General features: G+C 37.1%; 3 protein-coding genes across 3 annotated transcripts; 1 reads left to right on the top strand and 2 right to left on the bottom strand.

Moving 5' to 3' along the window:
- Positions 1–684: 684 nt before the first annotated feature.
- LOC118033349 (probable LRR receptor-like serine/threonine-protein kinase At1g74360) lies at positions 685–4998 on the bottom strand. The gene is made up of 2 exons (XM_035038297.2): positions 4492–4998; positions 685–4197 (listed from the first exon to the last, which is right to left on the bottom strand). Exons 1-2 carry the CDS (start codon positions 4760–4762, stop codon positions 1010–1012), a joined length of 3459 nt encoding a protein of 1152 aa, XP_034894188.1. The 5' UTR covers positions 4763–4998; the 3' UTR covers positions 685–1009.
- A 5034-nt stretch (positions 4999–10032) lies between these two features.
- LOC118033430 (uncharacterized) lies at positions 10033–12462 on the bottom strand. The gene is made up of 2 exons (XM_035038415.2): positions 11681–12462; positions 10033–11577 (listed from the first exon to the last, which is right to left on the bottom strand). The coding sequence occupies exon 2, from the start codon at positions 10819–10821 to the stop codon at positions 10033–10035; it is 789 nt and encodes a 262-aa protein (XP_034894306.1). The 5' UTR covers positions 10822–11577; positions 11681–12462.
- LOC140954615 (uncharacterized) lies at positions 11156–14103 on the top strand. Its single transcript, XM_073404810.1, has 2 exons — positions 11156–12215; positions 13148–14103. Exons 1-2 carry the CDS (start codon positions 11156–11158, stop codon positions 14101–14103), a joined length of 2016 nt encoding a protein of 671 aa, XP_073260911.1.
- The last annotated feature ends 3878 nt before the right edge of the window (positions 14104–17981 follow it).

Below are 17981 nucleotides of genomic sequence, written 5' to 3'. Positions count from 1 at the left end.
AGAGGGCTCTTACATTTTCTTTTATGTTTGAGTTTTATCTCACATATTTTTTTTATCGGAATAATTATCAAAAAAATATTAATTTAATATTTTTTTGAATTAATTTTAAAATGACTCAAATATAATTAAAAATCCAATACCAAATGAGCATTAATTTAGGTCTTATGGATTCTCATAGTTCTCTTGGGATATGATTGCTAGGAATATAATTGGTGAGAATGTAGTATTTGTGTTTAATTTAAAATAAAAAATCTAAATAATATATTTTTATTGGGTTTGGTTTATAAGAAGTTTTATACAAATATATTATTATACCTTTATAAATTGAATCTAATAATAAATATAACGTTATAAAAGAAATAAAATTACACGATAAGATAATAAATCAGCTTCCAAATTACTTCACAAATATAATAAAATCATTAAAGTATATATTAGTTGTTCAAATAAGTTACAAGTCAACACCAATTTTATTAATATTGGTAAAAGTAAAGATATTGTTTGTCTATTTAAAATAACATTCGTGGGTTGGGGGTAATGTGATGTAAGAAAATTAATATTTTTATATTTAACATTTTTTTTTATAGCAAAAAAGGTATTCAAGATATCTAGATGGGTGGAATTTGAAATCTCCTACACCGAACACCCTCTAACTAACTATATATATATATATTCTTCGACACAGAGGAAAAGTCATTGGTTTGGTTTGATTTCAAGTTTTTCTTACAATGTTTGAAGAGCAGCTGTTCCAAATATACGAAGAGAAATGGAAAATATCCCGAAAGAAGTTGGAGGAAAGTAGAAGTTGTGGTTCAGAGCATTGCTCATGAGTGAATTTTCAACTCTTAACAAAATGACGAATGTTTTGGTGTACAATAAGAATCTGTGTAGTGTGTTTTCCTGTGATGTTGTTAGAGTAGCGTAGCTAGATTTGTATATGGACATCTTACAAGGGCAACTAAACCACTCATGGTCGTCATCTAATCCCCCCACGGCCAGGCCTGCAGCATTATAGTTTTATTAGCATAGCTAGCACCTCCTTCATGTTTGGTCTACTTTGTGGTGCCTCCGCCGTGCATCCTATCCCAATCCTTAGGAGCTCACACATCTCCTCCGCTCCCTCAGCCAACCCCGAGCCCAGAAGCACTACCGGTATCCTAGCTCTACTTAATCCATGTCTGCCGTATCCCATCACCCTTCTAGCCCATTCCAATAGGCACTCTTCTCCTCCATCCACAGCTCGCCTCCCTGTTGCCAGTTCCATTGACAGTACCCCAAAACTGTACACATCGCCTTTGGTAGTCGCGTGGAAAGTTTGTCCGTATTCCGGCGCAACATACCCAACGGTGCCGGCCACCATTGTGCTCACATGGCTATCCCCGACATCAACAAATCTAGCAAGACCGAAGTCAGTGACACTTGCCTTGCCATCTTTATCTAGCAGGACATTGCTAGCCTTGACATCACGGTGCACAATCGCAGGGTAGCACTCATGGTGAAGAAATACCAAGGCGCGTGCCACATCGATTGCTATGTCAATACGCCTCCTCCATGTTAGCCTCGTCCTATCTGATATAAGATCCTCCAAGCTTCCACCCTCCATGTACTCGTACACCAATATTCTCTCTGTACCATCAAGGCACCACCCATAAAGTGTCACTAGGTTTGGATGAGGCCATCCGAAGCCATTTCCAGTTAAAACTTCCATTTCAGCTCGAAATTCCTTTTCACCTTCTATTCCTTCTCTCTGTAGCTTCTTAACTGCCACTTGTCTTCCATCAGGCAATAATCCTCTGTACACTGTTCCAAAACCTCCCTTCCCAAGGATTCTGCTTTCTGAAAAATTGCCTGTTGCCTTCAAGATGTCAGCATGAGTGAATGCTGTTCTGTCCAAACGTATGACCTTAATTGTATCTGACGACCATGGAGATGAACTGCCTGAACTTGATGCAAAGTCACGCCGGAGGTGTTTGGTATCTTCTAAGAGGTATCCTGGTGACTCTGCTGGACTTTTCACCAGCATGCAAACTATAAGTGAAGCAAGTCCGCAAATTAAGAATGCCATAGTCATTGTTAACAGCACCAGAACTGCAACCCACTTTTTGTGCTCTTTCTTCTCGATTTTTGGATATTGATTTGGCGGGGAACCCGAGGAATTGATGATAAAGCTTGGAAGTTTCAGGAGTGGATCGCCAAGGTAGGAATCTTTCTCAAATGTTGCCAACTGCCCAGGTGTTGGGATTGTACCAGAAATTAAAGGATTGTAAGAGATGTTAAACTCGCTAAGCTCATTCAAGTTGTTCAAGCTTACAGGAAACGTGCCAGAGAAGTTGTTATAAGATAAATCAAGATTCTTTATGCATTTGGCGTTCCCAATTTCATTTGGAATTTCACCGGAGAAGGTATTTTTGGTGAGGTTTAAGACTACCAGTGGCAACTGTCCAATCTGCGGAGGGAGCGTACCGCTCAAGTTATTGAAACCCAAATGTATCATACTGAAATTATGCATCTTACCAACATCTCCAGGGACCTCTCCAGAAAGCTGGTTGCCGCTCAGTTGAAGATAACCTGAGATTTGAAGTGTACGGACAGTTGATCCAGCTGCACATACCGGGAAAAGGCCAACCCCTTTAAGCAACCTATCCCATATGCTCATGCAGGTCTTCCGATTTAGAATTGTATATACAAAACTGAATGGTGGATAATCTGCAGGAATCCACCTCTTCATTGTCAAACACTCACGTGAGCTAGCGATGATGCCTCCATCCTGCCGGTTTGATTCAAATGTTTGCGAGGGGTCCATTCCTACCTTCATCAATTCACGCGGGATACTCCCAGAGAGCTGGTTGTTAGCAAGGTTCAACCACAACAAACTAGTGCAGCTTCCCAATTCAGCCGGAATTTCACCTGACAACGTGTTGTTTGCGAGCATTAACCACAAGAGTGACCTCAACTTTCCAAGAGAAGAAGGTATTTTTCCAATTAGGTTGTTGAAGGAGAGATCAAGAGCTTGCAAGCCTTGAAAATTTCCATATTCTTGTGGTATATTGCTGTTAAATTGATTGTACGCTAGGATCAAGAACTTCAAGTTGTGCATTTCAGAGATTTCAACAGGTAATGGACCCGTGAAGCTGTTGTTGCTCAGATCTAATCCAACTAGATTAGGTAGTTTGAGAATGCCTGAAGAATTTATGCCGTCGACATATGAATTCCCGTGTAACACCAGAAACTTCAGCTGTGTGAATCTCCCAAATATCTGCTGTATGTCACCCCCAAAATGATTTCTGCTCAAATCCAAAAAGGCCAAGTTACCTAAGTTCAAAAGAGACTCTGGTATTGTCGGAGAAAATGTGTTGTTACCCAAGAACAAACTTTCAAGACTTGAAATCAAACCTATCTCAGGTGGAATTTGTCCAGTGAAATGGTTTCCCCACAGATTCAAAATAGCCAAATTCCTGCAATTTGATACCTCGCCTGGTACCTTACCAGTGAAATTGTTTCCTGATAAGTCCAACACTTGCAGGCTACAATTATTCTCAGCAAAGAATGACTCCGAAACTTCTCCGCTGAGATAATTCTCAGACACAGAAAACTCCTTCAGCCTTGAAAAACCTTTCCATATTGCCCCACTGAAAAAGTTGGAGCTTAAATCAAGATACTGCAACTTCAAGCAGCCATCAAAGAAATTATCTATCCCACCACTGAAATTATTCGCTGAGACATTTGCCACAATCAAGTTGTTACAAATTCCCGGAAAGGTGAACTGAATTCCACCAAAAATCCTATTCGTAGACAAATCAAGAGCCTCCAATTTGGTCAAGCCAGTCAGGTTGAGCTCACCCTCAAGGATGTTATGTGAGAGGTTAAGATAAACAAGATTCTGACAGTTGCTCAAGTCACCAGGAACAGCACCGCTGAAAGTGTTTCGAGAAAGATCGAGGTAAGTGAGGGCCGTCAGGGACGAGAAGTTGCCATACAAATCTCCAGAGATGTTGTTGGCAGCTAAGTTAATGCCTCTAACTCTTGAGCCATCAAGTGTGCATAGGATTCCAGACCAGTTGCAGGGATTTGAGCTCTGCGGGTTCCACTGAGAGTACTGTCCTCTGTTTACGTGGTTTCGTTCCTCGAGGAATGATTTCAAGTCAAGAAGGACTTGTCTATCCGTGTCAAGCGAATCTCCAGACACTACTACTGAACCTGCAATTAATTAGCAGAAACAGAACATTCTAGTCAGGTCATCGGCATCTCAATTCCTTGGATATAGGATTCAGAAAATATTTTTGGACACCATGGAAGGATAATAAACATGAACAGGTAAATTATTTGTAATTAATGAAGTTAGGGAGTTGTGCTTGTTCTCGTGCCATGCTCAAGGCTTATACTATCGATCAAAGCAACCATACAAGAATAAAGCAATACCATGATCATATCTAATCCTAGGAATCAGAACAAGAAAAGAAAGAATCTAAGCCAAAAAAGATTAGTACGTACCTGTAATCAAGATTAAGAACATGAATAATACAATCCGCCATAAATGATCAGTTTCGTCTTCTTTCATGATCAGACTTGCTACTGTCTTCTTCCTTTTCGTCTTTATATCTTCAGCCTCCTCACAACTCCATATAAGAAAAACACTGCTCGTAAGAAAATGGTTGAATCGCAGGGCCTGCAGACTGCAGGTAGACCAAACCAAACATGGAAGAAATGCTTCGCATAGTTTTATGTATAATGTTTTGTAATCTATAATAATGAAAATAGCCATTGCACTATAGAATATAGCAAGTTGACCCAGTGACTATGAAAGAAATTTGCTCCCTTCATTGACTATGGCTCAACATCTGAAAGAAAAATATATTAAATTTTCTCAGGTTATTGTAAATGTCATATTATTCTAAAAAAGATTTAGCATTGGTTCATAAGAAAACTGATTTGAGGGTGGTCATATCCCTCAAGAAACATGTAAAAAGAGGAATTAATAGGGAGATTGACAGTTTAGCACTAGCCTCAGTCAAATTTGATTAATAATATTCTCTTACAGACTTTACGTGTGTGTTTTGTATGGTGGGTGGAAAAGGCTTGAAGCAAGTAAGGGCCGGTTAGCCGCCCGTGTTGACCCGTTCATGCGTTTTGGCCGCACTTTGACTCAGACTTGCTCAAAGAAATTATACTTGTCATGTTAAAAATAAAAATAAAAAATAAAAATAAAACCAAAGTTTTTCCCCTTTCAGTACAAGTTTGAAGTTTGAACAAGGAAAAATTGACATTGAAAATGATTGATGGGTCGTGAGAACCATTATACGTCTATATGTGTGATCATATATGGCTTTAGAATATAACACACACGCGCACACACATATACACACGTACGGGTTTGGTAAGCCACGGTTCCTGGTTGGTGATTCTAGAAACGTACTTCCTCCGGCAATTCAGTTTTTTTTTTTTTTATTATTTTATTATTGATAATTTTGGGTTACTTTTATATGTTAATTGCAAATAAATTTATATGTTTTTACAGTGATTTGATGAAGTCAAAGAAATTTTAAAAATAAAATCCCCAGATAAAAAAAAAAAAAAATCAATCCTTGGAGTTCTAGACAAATCAAGCTGCTACCGATTAATATGCCTCGTATATATTTCAAGTTATCTTAATGAAAATCAGACGAATAAGACTGGAAAAAAAACTTTAATTGATTCAACCACTAAAAAATAGTCATCACATATAATTATGGGCATCAATCTTGGACATTTAGACCGATTTTGGGTATCAAGGGTTAGGGATAATCTACCAAACATATTACCCAATAAGATCCAACAATTTTATTTTTTAAAATTATTATTTTTATTTAATTGAACAATAATTAAATATAAACATGTGCATAAATGAGATTAAATAATTTTTAAAAAATATATATAAAAGATTGTACAAAAGATTATTTTTGAATATAATAAAAAAGAGCAATGATCTAATTATAAAGAAAGAGTAAAAATTAAAAGATATTCAATAAAAAAAATCTAGAATAAATCTATTATAATAACTTAAATAAAAATTCAAAGAAAAGACAAAAAAAATAAAACAAGCCAAGCTCACTTCACTCATAAAAAAGGACGTTAGGATTATGTGCTAGGCCTATATATTTTTTTTATGTTAAGAGGAGATTAATGCTCGTTAAATATCATTTTTTATGTTAACAGGTGATAACATGTTATTTTCTCTACTTTATTTTAAGCATATGATATGCCATTTGAATTTCTAAATTCCAACCACCCGAGAGTTAATAGGAAAATCAATTAGTGATTTTTTAAACCTAAAAATCTATTTTCTAACTTATTTTAACATAAAACGTCTAAAAGATTGAACCAATGACCTTAAAACTTCAATAAACTAATTTTTTATCCCAAAAACATACCTAAAGTATTCAAAAATACAAAATAAAATTAAATTTTTTTTTTTCTTAACCCATATTTACTTTTTCAATAAGGGGTAAAAAATATTTCAATAGAACTTTTTTAATGAAACGGAACTCAATAACACAAAGAATGATTTTTTATTTATTTATAACTGGAATGTAGTCAACCAATGACTTTCTATCTCTTTCTTTCTTCTTGTTTTTATGATTCCCTCCCTCCTCTCTCTCTCTATTTTTTTTTAGTGACACAAGAAAATTGTAAACTTGGTTTTTAAAATATTCAAAGATTATAGATAGACATTAACCATAAGAAAAAGACTTTTGTTTTTTATTGTTTTACGTAATTAAGTTTTTCATCATTATGTAAGGTAACTTAAAAAGACTTTCTCCTAATCATACAATCAATACGGCACAAGTTCATAAAAATAACCTTATCGAAATGCTTTTTTTGGACAATATATTATTTGCTATGATTCTAAGTAACAATCTAGGTTTTAACATCAAGACTTGACTTTTAATTTTTGCACCCAATGCAAAATCATGTTTATCAGTATGCATTATCACAATATCATCATGCACAAATCCCTCAATATATAATAGGGATAATCTTCATTTCAAGGACATCAGCCCCTTGATTGCTAATACCCAAAATATTTGCTAACATAGCACAATTATTATTATAATATTAGCAAAAAAACATCATAATAAGAGTAGAGTATGCGAGTTTTTTGTTCTTTTTTATAAATGTCTCTCCAACCCGTTTCATTAAACAATGCATCTATCATTTTGTTTGTGGTTTTTTTTTTTTTTTTTAAAAAAAAAAAAAAAACAAGCATCACCATGTGAAGCACTAATCGGTAGGCCAGGCAAATATGCATATTGTAAAAATAAGAAATTGTTTATTACTTTATGTATAAATGAACATTTATCAATCATATTGATAGAGATATCCATTTAGTTGATAATGATTTAAATAAATTTTTATTAGACACTTCATAATTCGTATCCTTAACTAGAATACATCAATCATAAACATTAGTAAAAAAAAATTTAAAAATACACAAACAATAACCTCTCTTTGGATTCCATATTAAAATAATCATTCCAATGAAGTGTTCCTCATGTTTTTTCAGCAGGATCTTCGAGGAAACTCCCGACAAATAACACCAAATGCCACCTAAAAGAGGACGTTAAGGATTTTACCCCAGGGTTGTAGCTATCTTCGAAAACGATGTTTTTTTTTAGTCTCCTTCTACAAAGAGAATCCCTATCATGAGCTCAAATGTCGAGCAACATAGAGGCATATAACAACAACAAATGTCATCAATCCATCATGTCTTAGGATCAAGCTTTACGGCAAGGGAAACTACTAATCCATCACCCGTGGGATTGTCTGTCTCTGAAGTTCCCTGTCATCTTCCCTCAAGAACAGCAAAGTCAGAATGAGGGCTCTAATTGTCAACCTTTGTGTCATCAAATTTTTGGGACCCTTGATATATTTATACATGACGAAATCAATCCAAATAAACAAGGGTTTTCAATTTCATCGCTGTGTTTCTTTTACAAGTTATTTGCATCATCGCCGTGCTTAAGGAATTGAATAAAAAACATCTTTCAAAAGGAAGTGCCGTGGACTGAAGAAATAGATTTCGTAAAGGAGGATAACATTTTTGCAAGGGCTGTTATGAAAGGAATAAAATTAGATTTCGTTTGTTTTACGGTAAAATATTCATGGAAAATGTTTTCATAAAAAGGGCACACGTTATTCACACACTTATTCACTAAAATATATTATTTCTTTTCCAAGGCATAGAGGGGCTCATCGACTCTTGTGTGCACGATGCCCAGCTGGATTAGCCAAAGTCTGGGTATAGAATTAATGACTCCTTCATCAACTCAAGACGTGGAAAACACTACTGCTTACAAGGATATTCTCGAGAAAACCCACCAACAAGGTAGGAGGAGAATCATATAAATTTAACTAATAAAGTCATTTAATATCTTTAATTAATACCTTCACTTTTATTTGAATAATTACCAACAATAAGATATTTTTTCATAAATATTTAAATACTTTTGTTTAATCAAGTAAATAAATAACAATCTATTCATGTGGGGTGTGTTGATTTTGACCCCGTTCGATCAAAGTTTTTAAAATAGTTTTAAAAATGCTTTTTTGATATAATTTAGCTAATATTTGGCTATTTCATAAGTTTCAACCTTTATGGTTATTATATGTATGTTGTTGAATTTTCAAAATAAAACAAATCTAAGAAAATCATAAAAACATCAATGAGAAATTGTAGGAAGAAAAAAAAGAAAAAAAGTGACGAGGGGGAGGAAAAAAAAAAGAAAAAAAATAAATTTTTGAAGGAAAAAAAGATAGCGTGTAGGAAGAGAGAGAGAGAGAGAGAGAGAGAAGAATACAAAGTGAGAAAATCCAAAGAAAGAGAGGGGAAAAAATAGAGTGAATAATAGAAAACAGAAAAAATAGCCTCCTCTCTAATTTTGCATCCCTAGCCTTGAAGGGGCTTCACTGTTGAAAACTGAAGGGACTTCATTCAAATTTTTGCTCTCTTGTTTGCCCTCGTGCTCTCTTTACTCTAGATTTAGGTTGTTGTTATAAAGAGAAAAATACTCATAAGCATTGATTGGAAGTGTCATGATTTCAAGGAATTGTTGTTGAAATTGTGGGAGACAAGCTGCGTTGAGAACATTTGCATCTATTGACGATCAATTTAACATGGAGGACAGATGATATATACAATCTATAGTGGCTTGCGTTTAAGAATGTAATGAAACAACTTAGTTAAAATAACAAGAGATGCTGCTATAGCAAGACATAATGTAAGAGGATCGATCAATCGCTTACTCTGTACATTCTGGAAACGGTGTTCAACGTTCAATGATACGTTCTGAAATTTAGTTGCACAAAATGTCTTACCAGGACTAGAATTTCATGTTAAGAACCTTACCCAGTGGCTGGTGTTCTTTGGGTGCACTCTCATATGTCGAAGAACTGAACTCTCTTGATGTGGATTCCTCGCGAAGCCTCACTATAGCTGCCTTTATCCTCTGCTTTTGTTCTTGACGCCTCTTCTGTTGATCTTCGAGTGTTGTTTTAGCTTTTTCAGCGGCTTCAGCTCTTGTAACAGCCTGTTCTAACCTAGTCCTCAACTCCCTATTTTTCACAATTGCAATCTCCAGCTCTTTCTTTAGAAGTTGTGATTCGTACTTATTTTCAGATGTGATGGACATATTGGAAGATTCTCTTCTTAAGAATTCACCGGCCTTCTCAGCTTTCCTGATCAAGGACTCGTATTCTTCAAGTGAAATTGTTATATTTCCATCATTTTCATTTCTTCTCTTCGCAGATTCTGCGTTTGACTCATTTTTCTGAAAAGCTTCTACGTCTTGACATGAGTACTTTTGATATTGATCAGTGTGCATGAGCCCAAAGTCTTCGGATTCCTCAGTTACCTTATATAATCCTTTTAATCTTTGATTTTTCCTTTCTGCTGCTTCAGCTTCCACTGCTAGCTGCTGAACGGCAAGATATAATCCGAATTTTACACTCCCAGTTCTTGCTTCAGCTGCTGAAAGTTCAGACCTTCCTTTATGAAGCTCAGATTTTAGCCTGCAACCTCAATCTGTGCTTCTTTCTCTCTTTCTTTAATTTCTCAATCTCTGCTTCTTTCTCTCTTTCTTTAATTTCATATATTTTGGTTCTTACTTCCTGTAGCTCATCCATGAGGATTTCCACGTTACGACTCAAATGGCTTGCCTCTTCATTTTCATTCTTTAGTTCTGCTTTTAACTGATTCAATTCAGTTTCCAATGCCCCAAAGTAAAATGTTTGATCGGAATTATCTCTTTCCTTGACTATCAAATCCGCTTTTAGCTGATTCAAATCTTTTACAGCATCCGAAACAGTTTTATTAGATGAACTAACTAGTTCAGATGCTTGATTGAGTTCCGCCTGTAGCGAATCAACAAGTATAGATTTGGCTAGCAGCTGATTTTCCAATTCTTGAATTATTTCCAATCGCTTTTTCATGTCTTCCACCTGCTCTTGTGCTTGAGCAGCCATTTCCATTGCCAACTCTAACCGAGCATCTTTATCAGATAAAACCATGCACTTCTCCTTTTCAGCTTCAATGGAAGCAAGCTTTAACACAAGAATAGCTTCATTGAGCTCAACGACATGCTTTACCAGTTCTTCAGATCTTTTCTTTTCCATGTTTGCTGCAGTTGCCATCAGCTCTGTTGCTGCCAGTGCCTTGAGATTCACTTCCCTTGCAGTAGCAAGTTGTGTTTCCATGCTAAGTATCTCTTCCTCTGTAGCCTTCAATTCACTCAAACCATGAGTAAGCTTCTCCCGTATTTTTCCAGTTTCTAAAAGTTCATCAGTCATCTCCTTTACCTTGGCCTCAAGTGTTAAAAGGAAATAAATCTCATTAAGGAGAAAATTGTGGATCAGGATCAATGCACCAGATCAGCCTAGCATGATCTTAGGATCATTTTAATGTATAGTTGACATTCCTAGAATAGTTAGAATCTGTCTCTATATAATGGCTAGCCATCCTGTACAAACACACTCACTACAATATACAATCTCTTCTTCATTACTCTGTTATTTTCAATTATCATTCTGCTATTTTGTTTATGGTATCAGAGCACTGGTTCTAGTGTCTCTAGCCTAACACCTTCCGCTACAACCAAAACACAAACACCATTGTATTGACAACATGGCCAACAAAGGAATCAACACAACCGAAATCCTAGACAAATCCACAGATTTCACATCACAGAACAGAGAAGAGAGAGGGATTTTCTTACCCGATCCTTTGGCTCTACATCATTCAGACACACCAGGACTCACCCTGGTCAGCACACTTTTGAATGGACGCAACTATAGGGAATGGTGTCGTTCAATGCGCCGCAGCCTTAGCGCCAAAAACAAACTTGGTCTCATCGATGGATCCATAGAAGCTCCGCCAACAAATGGTGCAAAATTCCCATTATGGCAATGCTGCAATGATCTGGTGGTGTCCTGGATCCTCAATTCTGTTCAACCAGAGATAGCTCCTAGCGTCATCTACTCAGATACGGCAGCCGTGATTTGGAACGACCTCAAAGACAGATTTTCCCAAGGAGACGAATCCAGAATCTACCAAATACGACAAGAAATTGTTGAATGTCGTCAAGGGTCCCTCTCCATATCTGCCTATTATACAAAACTCAAAGGGCTTTGGGATGAATTAGGGTCTTACCAGGAACCCATCCCTTGCTCTTGCGACATGCTGAAAAAGCTTGCTGACAGAGAAGAGAAGGAGAAGATGATGCAATTTTTAATGGGGCTTAACGAACCCTATTCCCAAATCCGTGGGTCAATCTTGATGATGAATCCCCTACCCGATACACGACGAACCCATGGCCTTATTCTCCAACAAGAGAGGCAAATGGAGGTAGCAGCACGGAATTCCATCGTGCCAGCCTCCCATGCGATGCAGGTTGCACGACGGGGAGGATCACAGACGGTGACTTTGTTTGGCAGCAGGAAGTTCTGCACTCACTGTGAGCAAAGAGGACATTTGGTTGATCAATGTTATTATCTAATTGGGTTTCCAATTGGCCATAAATGGCATGGAAAAAACATGAAGCCAAGAAATAAGAAGACAACGATCAACAACATTGAGATGAAGAGGGAATCGACTGATGAAAGCCCAACCTTCACAGCTGAAGAGTATAAGCAAATCATGGCATTACTGAAAAACGGTAACAATCAACCATTTGCAAACGCAACAGGTATTGCTACACCCAATTGTGATAATTTTAATACACATTCAACTTTATATTGGATAGTGGACAGTGGAGCAACAGATCATGTATCACAATTACCACCAACGCACAACAAAAAGAAATTGATTCATGACTTTGTTGGTTTACCTAATGGAGAACAGACACGCATCAACAGTATAGGGTCTATTCAATTATCATCAGACTTATCTCTGGATGGAGTCCTCCATGTGCCTAATTTTCATGTGAATTTAATATTTGTAAGCAAATTGACACGGGCTTTGAGATGTATAGTGATATTTTACCCAAATTTTTGTGATGTGCAGGACGTGGATACGAGGAGGATGATTGGCCTGGGCAAGCATTTTAATGGTCTTTACTATCTCACCCCTGCCCAAAATCCTTGCCTCATCAATCACATCACTTGCACTTCAAACCTTTGGCATCAACGACTCGGACACCCATCTGCTGCTCCCCTCCACCATTTATCCCAATCTTTCCTTGATATTGTTTTTAATAATAAGCATGTCTACGAGATTTGTCCTCTAGCAAAACAAACTCGTTTATCTTTTCCTACAAGCTCAATAAATACCATTGCACCATTTGATTTAGTTCATTGTGATGTTTGGGGACCACACAAAATCCATACACATTCTGGGGCTCGTTATTTTTTAACTATTGTTGATGACTTTACTCATTTCACCTGGGTACACCTCATGAGTCTTAAATCCAACACCCAGTCATTGATAAAGTCCTTTTTCTCTTGGGTAAAAACACAATTTAATCGGGATATCAAAATCTTACGTTTAGATAATGGGGGGAATTCACTTCACTACATTCTTTTCTTGATGAACGTGGTACCATTTTCCAACACACATGTGCTTATACCCCTCAACAAAATGGAGTGGTTGAGCGCAAACACCGTCATCTTCTCAATGTAGCTCGAGCCCTTCGCTTTCAAGCCAATTTACCACTACAATTTTGGGGGGAAAGTGTCCAAACATCATGTTACCTTATCAACCGTCTACCCACTCCCCTTCTTTCTCACAAATCCCCATATGAACTTTTAAACCACACTCCACCCAACTACTCTACTCTTCGGGTTTTTGGTTGTCTATGTTATGCCACAAATCTCACCCCTGATCATAAACTTGATTGTCGTGCTCGCCGTTACATTTTCATTGGATATCCTCATGGCCAAAAAGGATATCGTGTGTATGATCTTGAAAGCAAGAAATTTTTTACCTCACGAGATGTCACTTTTCATGAACATACATTTCCCTTCACTAAGCTACCACCAGAAACTCTAGACGACAACCCAGTTTTGCCTATCCCCAGTAGCCTCGCCACATTACCTGAGACCACCACCCATCCTCAACCCACACTATCTAATCAGCCTTCCACCCAACCGAATCTTGCACCACCTTCCCCCTCCCATAATACATACCCTCCGACGGTTGCCACTCCTCACCCAACCCCACTCAAAGTTTACTCTCATCGCCCTCACACCATAACCACTGTCCCATTAGAACCTCCTGTTACGACATCCCAGTCATCCGTCCCGTCAACATTCATTGATCCATCTGTGTCCTCCTTAACCAACGTCACTAAACCCCCCATTGTCGACCCAATACAGACCCTCCCCGAACCTCGCCATTCCACCCGCCTTTATCGACCTCCACCTTACCTACAAGACTTCCAAACCTATCATGCTGCTGTTCTTGGCCCTGACATCTCCTCTGCATCCATGTCTGGTACACGTTATCCACTCCACCGGTATGTCTCTTACTCTGGCCTCTTTAGTCTATATCGTTCCTTTGTAAGTAATATATCTCGCTTGGTTGAGCCAGCCACTTATGAGCAGGCTCGTCATGATCTCAATGGGTTGCAGCCATGACTGCTGAAATTACAGCTCTTGAAGAAAATCACACTTGGTCCACTGTTCCTTTACCCCCTGGCCAACGACCCATCGGTTGCAAATGGATTTTTAAGATCAAGTACAAAGTTGATGGCAGCATCGAGCGTTACAAAGCCAGGCTTGTTGCAAAGGGATTTACACAACGCGAATGTATCGATTACAAAGACACCTTCTCCCCCGTTGCCAAAATGACCACCGTCCGCTACCTCCTCGCAGTAGCAGCTGTTAGGCATTGGCCATTACATCAGATGGATGTCCAAAATGCTTTCTTACATGGCGAGCTCAGTGAAGAAGTATATATGCTCCCACCTCCTGGTTATCGTCGACAGGGGGAGAATACAGTTTGTCGACTCCATAAGTCACTTTATGGACTTAAGCAAGCATCTCGTAGTTGGTTTCGCAGATTCTCATGTGCAATCCAAGAAATTGGATTCCAACAATCTCGTGCTGACTATTTACTTTTTACACAGGTTCATGGGGATTCCATTACAATCATATTACTTTACATCGATGATATGGTTGTTACTGGGAATGATGAAAAGGCTATTAATGATCTCAAGGCGTTCCTCAATAGTTGCTTCAAAATTAAAGATCTTGGACCATTAAAATACTTTCTTGGGATCGAGGTAGCACGATCCAAGACAGGGATTACAGTATGTCAACGAAAATACACGTTAGACATATTGGAGGAAGCTGGGTTACTTGGAGCAAAGCCAGCTAAGGTACCCATGGAGCCTGACTTAGCATTAACAGATACAGGGAGTGCGGCACTTAAAGACCCTACTAGATACCGACATCTAGTTGGAAAATTGATCTACCTCACAATTAGCAGACCAGAAATCACGTACTCCGTGAACACACTCAGTCAATTCATGCAGGAACCAAAACTACATCATCTCAAGACTGCTCATCGACTCCTCCATTACTTGAAAGCAGCACCAGGACAAGGGTTATTATTTCCTTTAGATAGCCCGCTCCACTTGATAGGGTATTGTGATGCAGACTGGGCAAGCTGTCCAATTACACGGCGATCTGTAACAGGATATTGCACCTTCCTTGGAAAATCACTTGTGTCTTGGAAAAGTAGAAAGCAGACAACAGTATCAAGATCATCAGCGGAGGCGGAATATCGCTCCATGGCTGTAGCTGCTTGTGAGCTTACCTGGTTGAGGTACTTATTGAAAGATTTGGGAGTATCACACCCTGGACCAACAAAGTTGTTTTTTGATAATCAGGCGGCTTTACACATTGCCGCAAATCCAGTTTATCACGAACGAACAAAGCATATTGAACTAGATTGTCATACAATTCGAGAAAGAATTCAAAGGGGAGAAGTCAAGACAGCGTATGTTCAAACTGGAAAGCAAATTGCAAATTTATTCACAAAACCATTGAGATCGCCAGTGTTTCATACACATCTCAGCAAGTTGGGTGTCATAGACATTCATACTCCAACTTGAGAGGGAGTGTTAAAAGGAAATAAATCTCATTAAGGAGAAAATTGTGGATCGGGATCAATGCACTAGATCAGCCTAGCATGATCTTAGGATCATTTTAATGTATAGTTGACATTCCTAGAATAGTTAGAATCTGTCTCTATATAATGGTTAGCCATCCTGTACAAACACACTCACTGCAATATACAATCTCTTCTTCATTACTCTGTTATTTTCAATTATCATTCTGCTATTTTGTTTATCAAGTTCATGTATCCGTGTCCTAGCTTCTCTACAATCTACACAGTATACGTCTCTCTCAACCTCAGATTTCTTCAACAGCATGGAGAGTTCCTCATAAGATTTCTGAAAATGCTCTAGCTCAAGTAGTAGCTGCGAGTAGGCGAATCCTTCGCTGCCATTTGCACCTTGTAATTGGCCACATCTTTTAGCAGGGTTTCAACATCCTTCTCATTTTCCATCTCCTCCGATTAAAAAAAAGCTAGAGGGAACAACAAAATAGCAAAGAAGTCATATTCTATACTTCGTAAAACACTAAATACAATATACGAATGAACCCATACAAAATCTTGAGAAGCCAAAGCCAGGAAGATATAATTTAAACCACCCACAACCAAGCAACAAATTAAATCTGCAGTTGCTTAGCCAAGTGATTAGCTGGGGAGTTGGCTTGTGTAATATGAAATAATCTTTATTACATTAACAATATTACAAATATTAAAAAAAATTATTGAATTTTAACCAAGCCGAGTAGAAATGAAAAGGAATGAGTTCCAAACAATATGATATATAAAGAGAGCTCACATCACCACTGACACCGCTAGACCAGGGTTAATTTCTTATGATCACCTTTCTCTCCGAACAAAGTTAGGGCAACTTTCATGCACTGGTTCGATACGTTTGGTGTCAATCTCACCAACAGTATGCATATCTCCCAAGAAACTATTTCAACATGAGCCAATAACCTGCGACAAAAATCGTAACCGAAAGCTTGGTTGTTCAAAGAATGAAATTAATGCCAGAAACACATGATCTGTGTTAGTTCGTAGCTTAAACGATTTGTAGTCAATTTGGAAGCTAATTTCTATACACATCAAGAATCTAACCGCAGGAAACCAGAGTAAAAATGATGCCTAACAGATCGATTTCGGCATCAAGACCATGTCATGCATCAAAACATATACGTATATGAGAAATTACTTCATTTATAATCATAAAACCTTATTCTATTTCAATAATACTTCGAAAGAAATTTAAAAGGTACCGGTAATTGCAGTGGAATGAATTCCAAGGAAAGTAGAGTGGAAAATGAAAATTAAAGATTGAGAAACAAAAGGAAGATTTGCATTGTTTGTTTTTGTAGAATACGAGGTGTTTAGGTTTTGTCACAACTGAAGACTACAATGTTATGCGTTGAAGTAATCGATTCTAAATCAAAGATGGTTGTGTTTTTCGGAATTTCCGCGGGATTAATCATATTGTCCTGATCTTTTCTCTATTCTTAATGCTGCACTTTTCTAATCCATAGCTGAATTTTACGGTAAATTTATGTTAACAAAGACATTTTTTTCTCCGGTGAAATATTTCTAACATGGATATCTCTAAAGAACAATGTTCCTAATTTACAAATATGTGTTCCTAAAATTTCTGGTCTAAAAATTTCGTATTCTTAGTATAGAAAATTTCACTTTCAAAATTCTGTATTTTCCTAAGATATGTACACAGCCTCTTCAAGGTAAATTTCCTCATTTAATTAGCTTCTAAATGGGCTTCCATAAATTTTTTTCTACCTATACATAAATAAATAAAAATATTTAAGATAAACTAGCATAAAATTAAAAATAAGAGTAGGCAAAACTAGTATAAAAATCAAGTACATCATCTTCATCATAGATTCTTTCAAATAGAGTTGTTCTAACTAGTTTTATTGTTTATCTTTCTATCACCATCATAAGGCTCAAACATGTCATCAATCAATGATTGTTTTATTTGAAAATAATTCTTCTAGTTTTGGGATCATATTATAAATTTTAATGATTGTATTTATTCAAGTTCAATAATTAAAATGAAATAATTGAGATGAAGTTTTGAGATTATTTTCATGAAAATGAAAATTAGACTCTTTTGATTGAGAGTTCAAAATATGTTATTCAATGCCAGGAAGAAATTTTTGGGTATTTTATTGACAAATGACAAGGTATGAATGGGTTGGGCTTACAACAAAGAATAGTCATCTCATGATCTTGGCTCTTTAATTTTAGAAAGTATGAATGGATTTTCCAGCAATAAAGGATTCTTTTGGAAAGAAAAGGTTGGATTTTAATAAAAGTTTTGGCTTTCAAAAAGAGCAATCTTGCTTTGTATCATGTAAATGATTCAATGTCAGAAAGAACAATATCG

Source organism: Populus alba, chromosome 15 (assembly GCF_005239225.2).
Source record: "Populus alba chromosome 15, ASM523922v2, whole genome shotgun sequence".
In the NCBI taxonomy this organism is placed as follows: Eukaryota; Viridiplantae; Streptophyta; class Magnoliopsida; order Malpighiales; family Salicaceae; genus Populus; species Populus alba.
Note: the sequence above shows the minus strand (reverse complement) of the source record. Positions and strands in the feature narration are given on the sequence as shown.

Excerpts from the sequence above, each read along its gene's own strand:
- LOC140954615 (XM_073404810.1), top strand. The coding sequence starts at position 11,156 with ATGGCCAACAAAGGAATCAACACAACCGAAATCCTAGACAAATCCACA. Across the intron at positions 12,216-13,147 it reads ACCATTTGCAAACGCAACAG|CTCGAGCCCTTCGCTTTCAA; the intron begins GTATTGCTACAC and ends TTCTCAATGTAG.
- LOC118033349 (XM_035038297.2), bottom strand. The coding sequence starts at position 4,762 with ATGGCTATTTTCATTATTATAGATTACAAAACATTATACATAAAACTA. Across the intron at positions 4,198-4,491 it reads GTTCTTAATCTTGATTACAG|GTTCAGTAGTAGTGTCTGGA; the intron begins GTACGTACTAAT and ends AATTAATTGCAG.
- LOC118033430 (XM_035038415.2), bottom strand. The coding sequence starts at position 10,821 with ATGACTGATGAACTTTTAGAAACTGGAAAAATACGGGAGAAGCTTACT.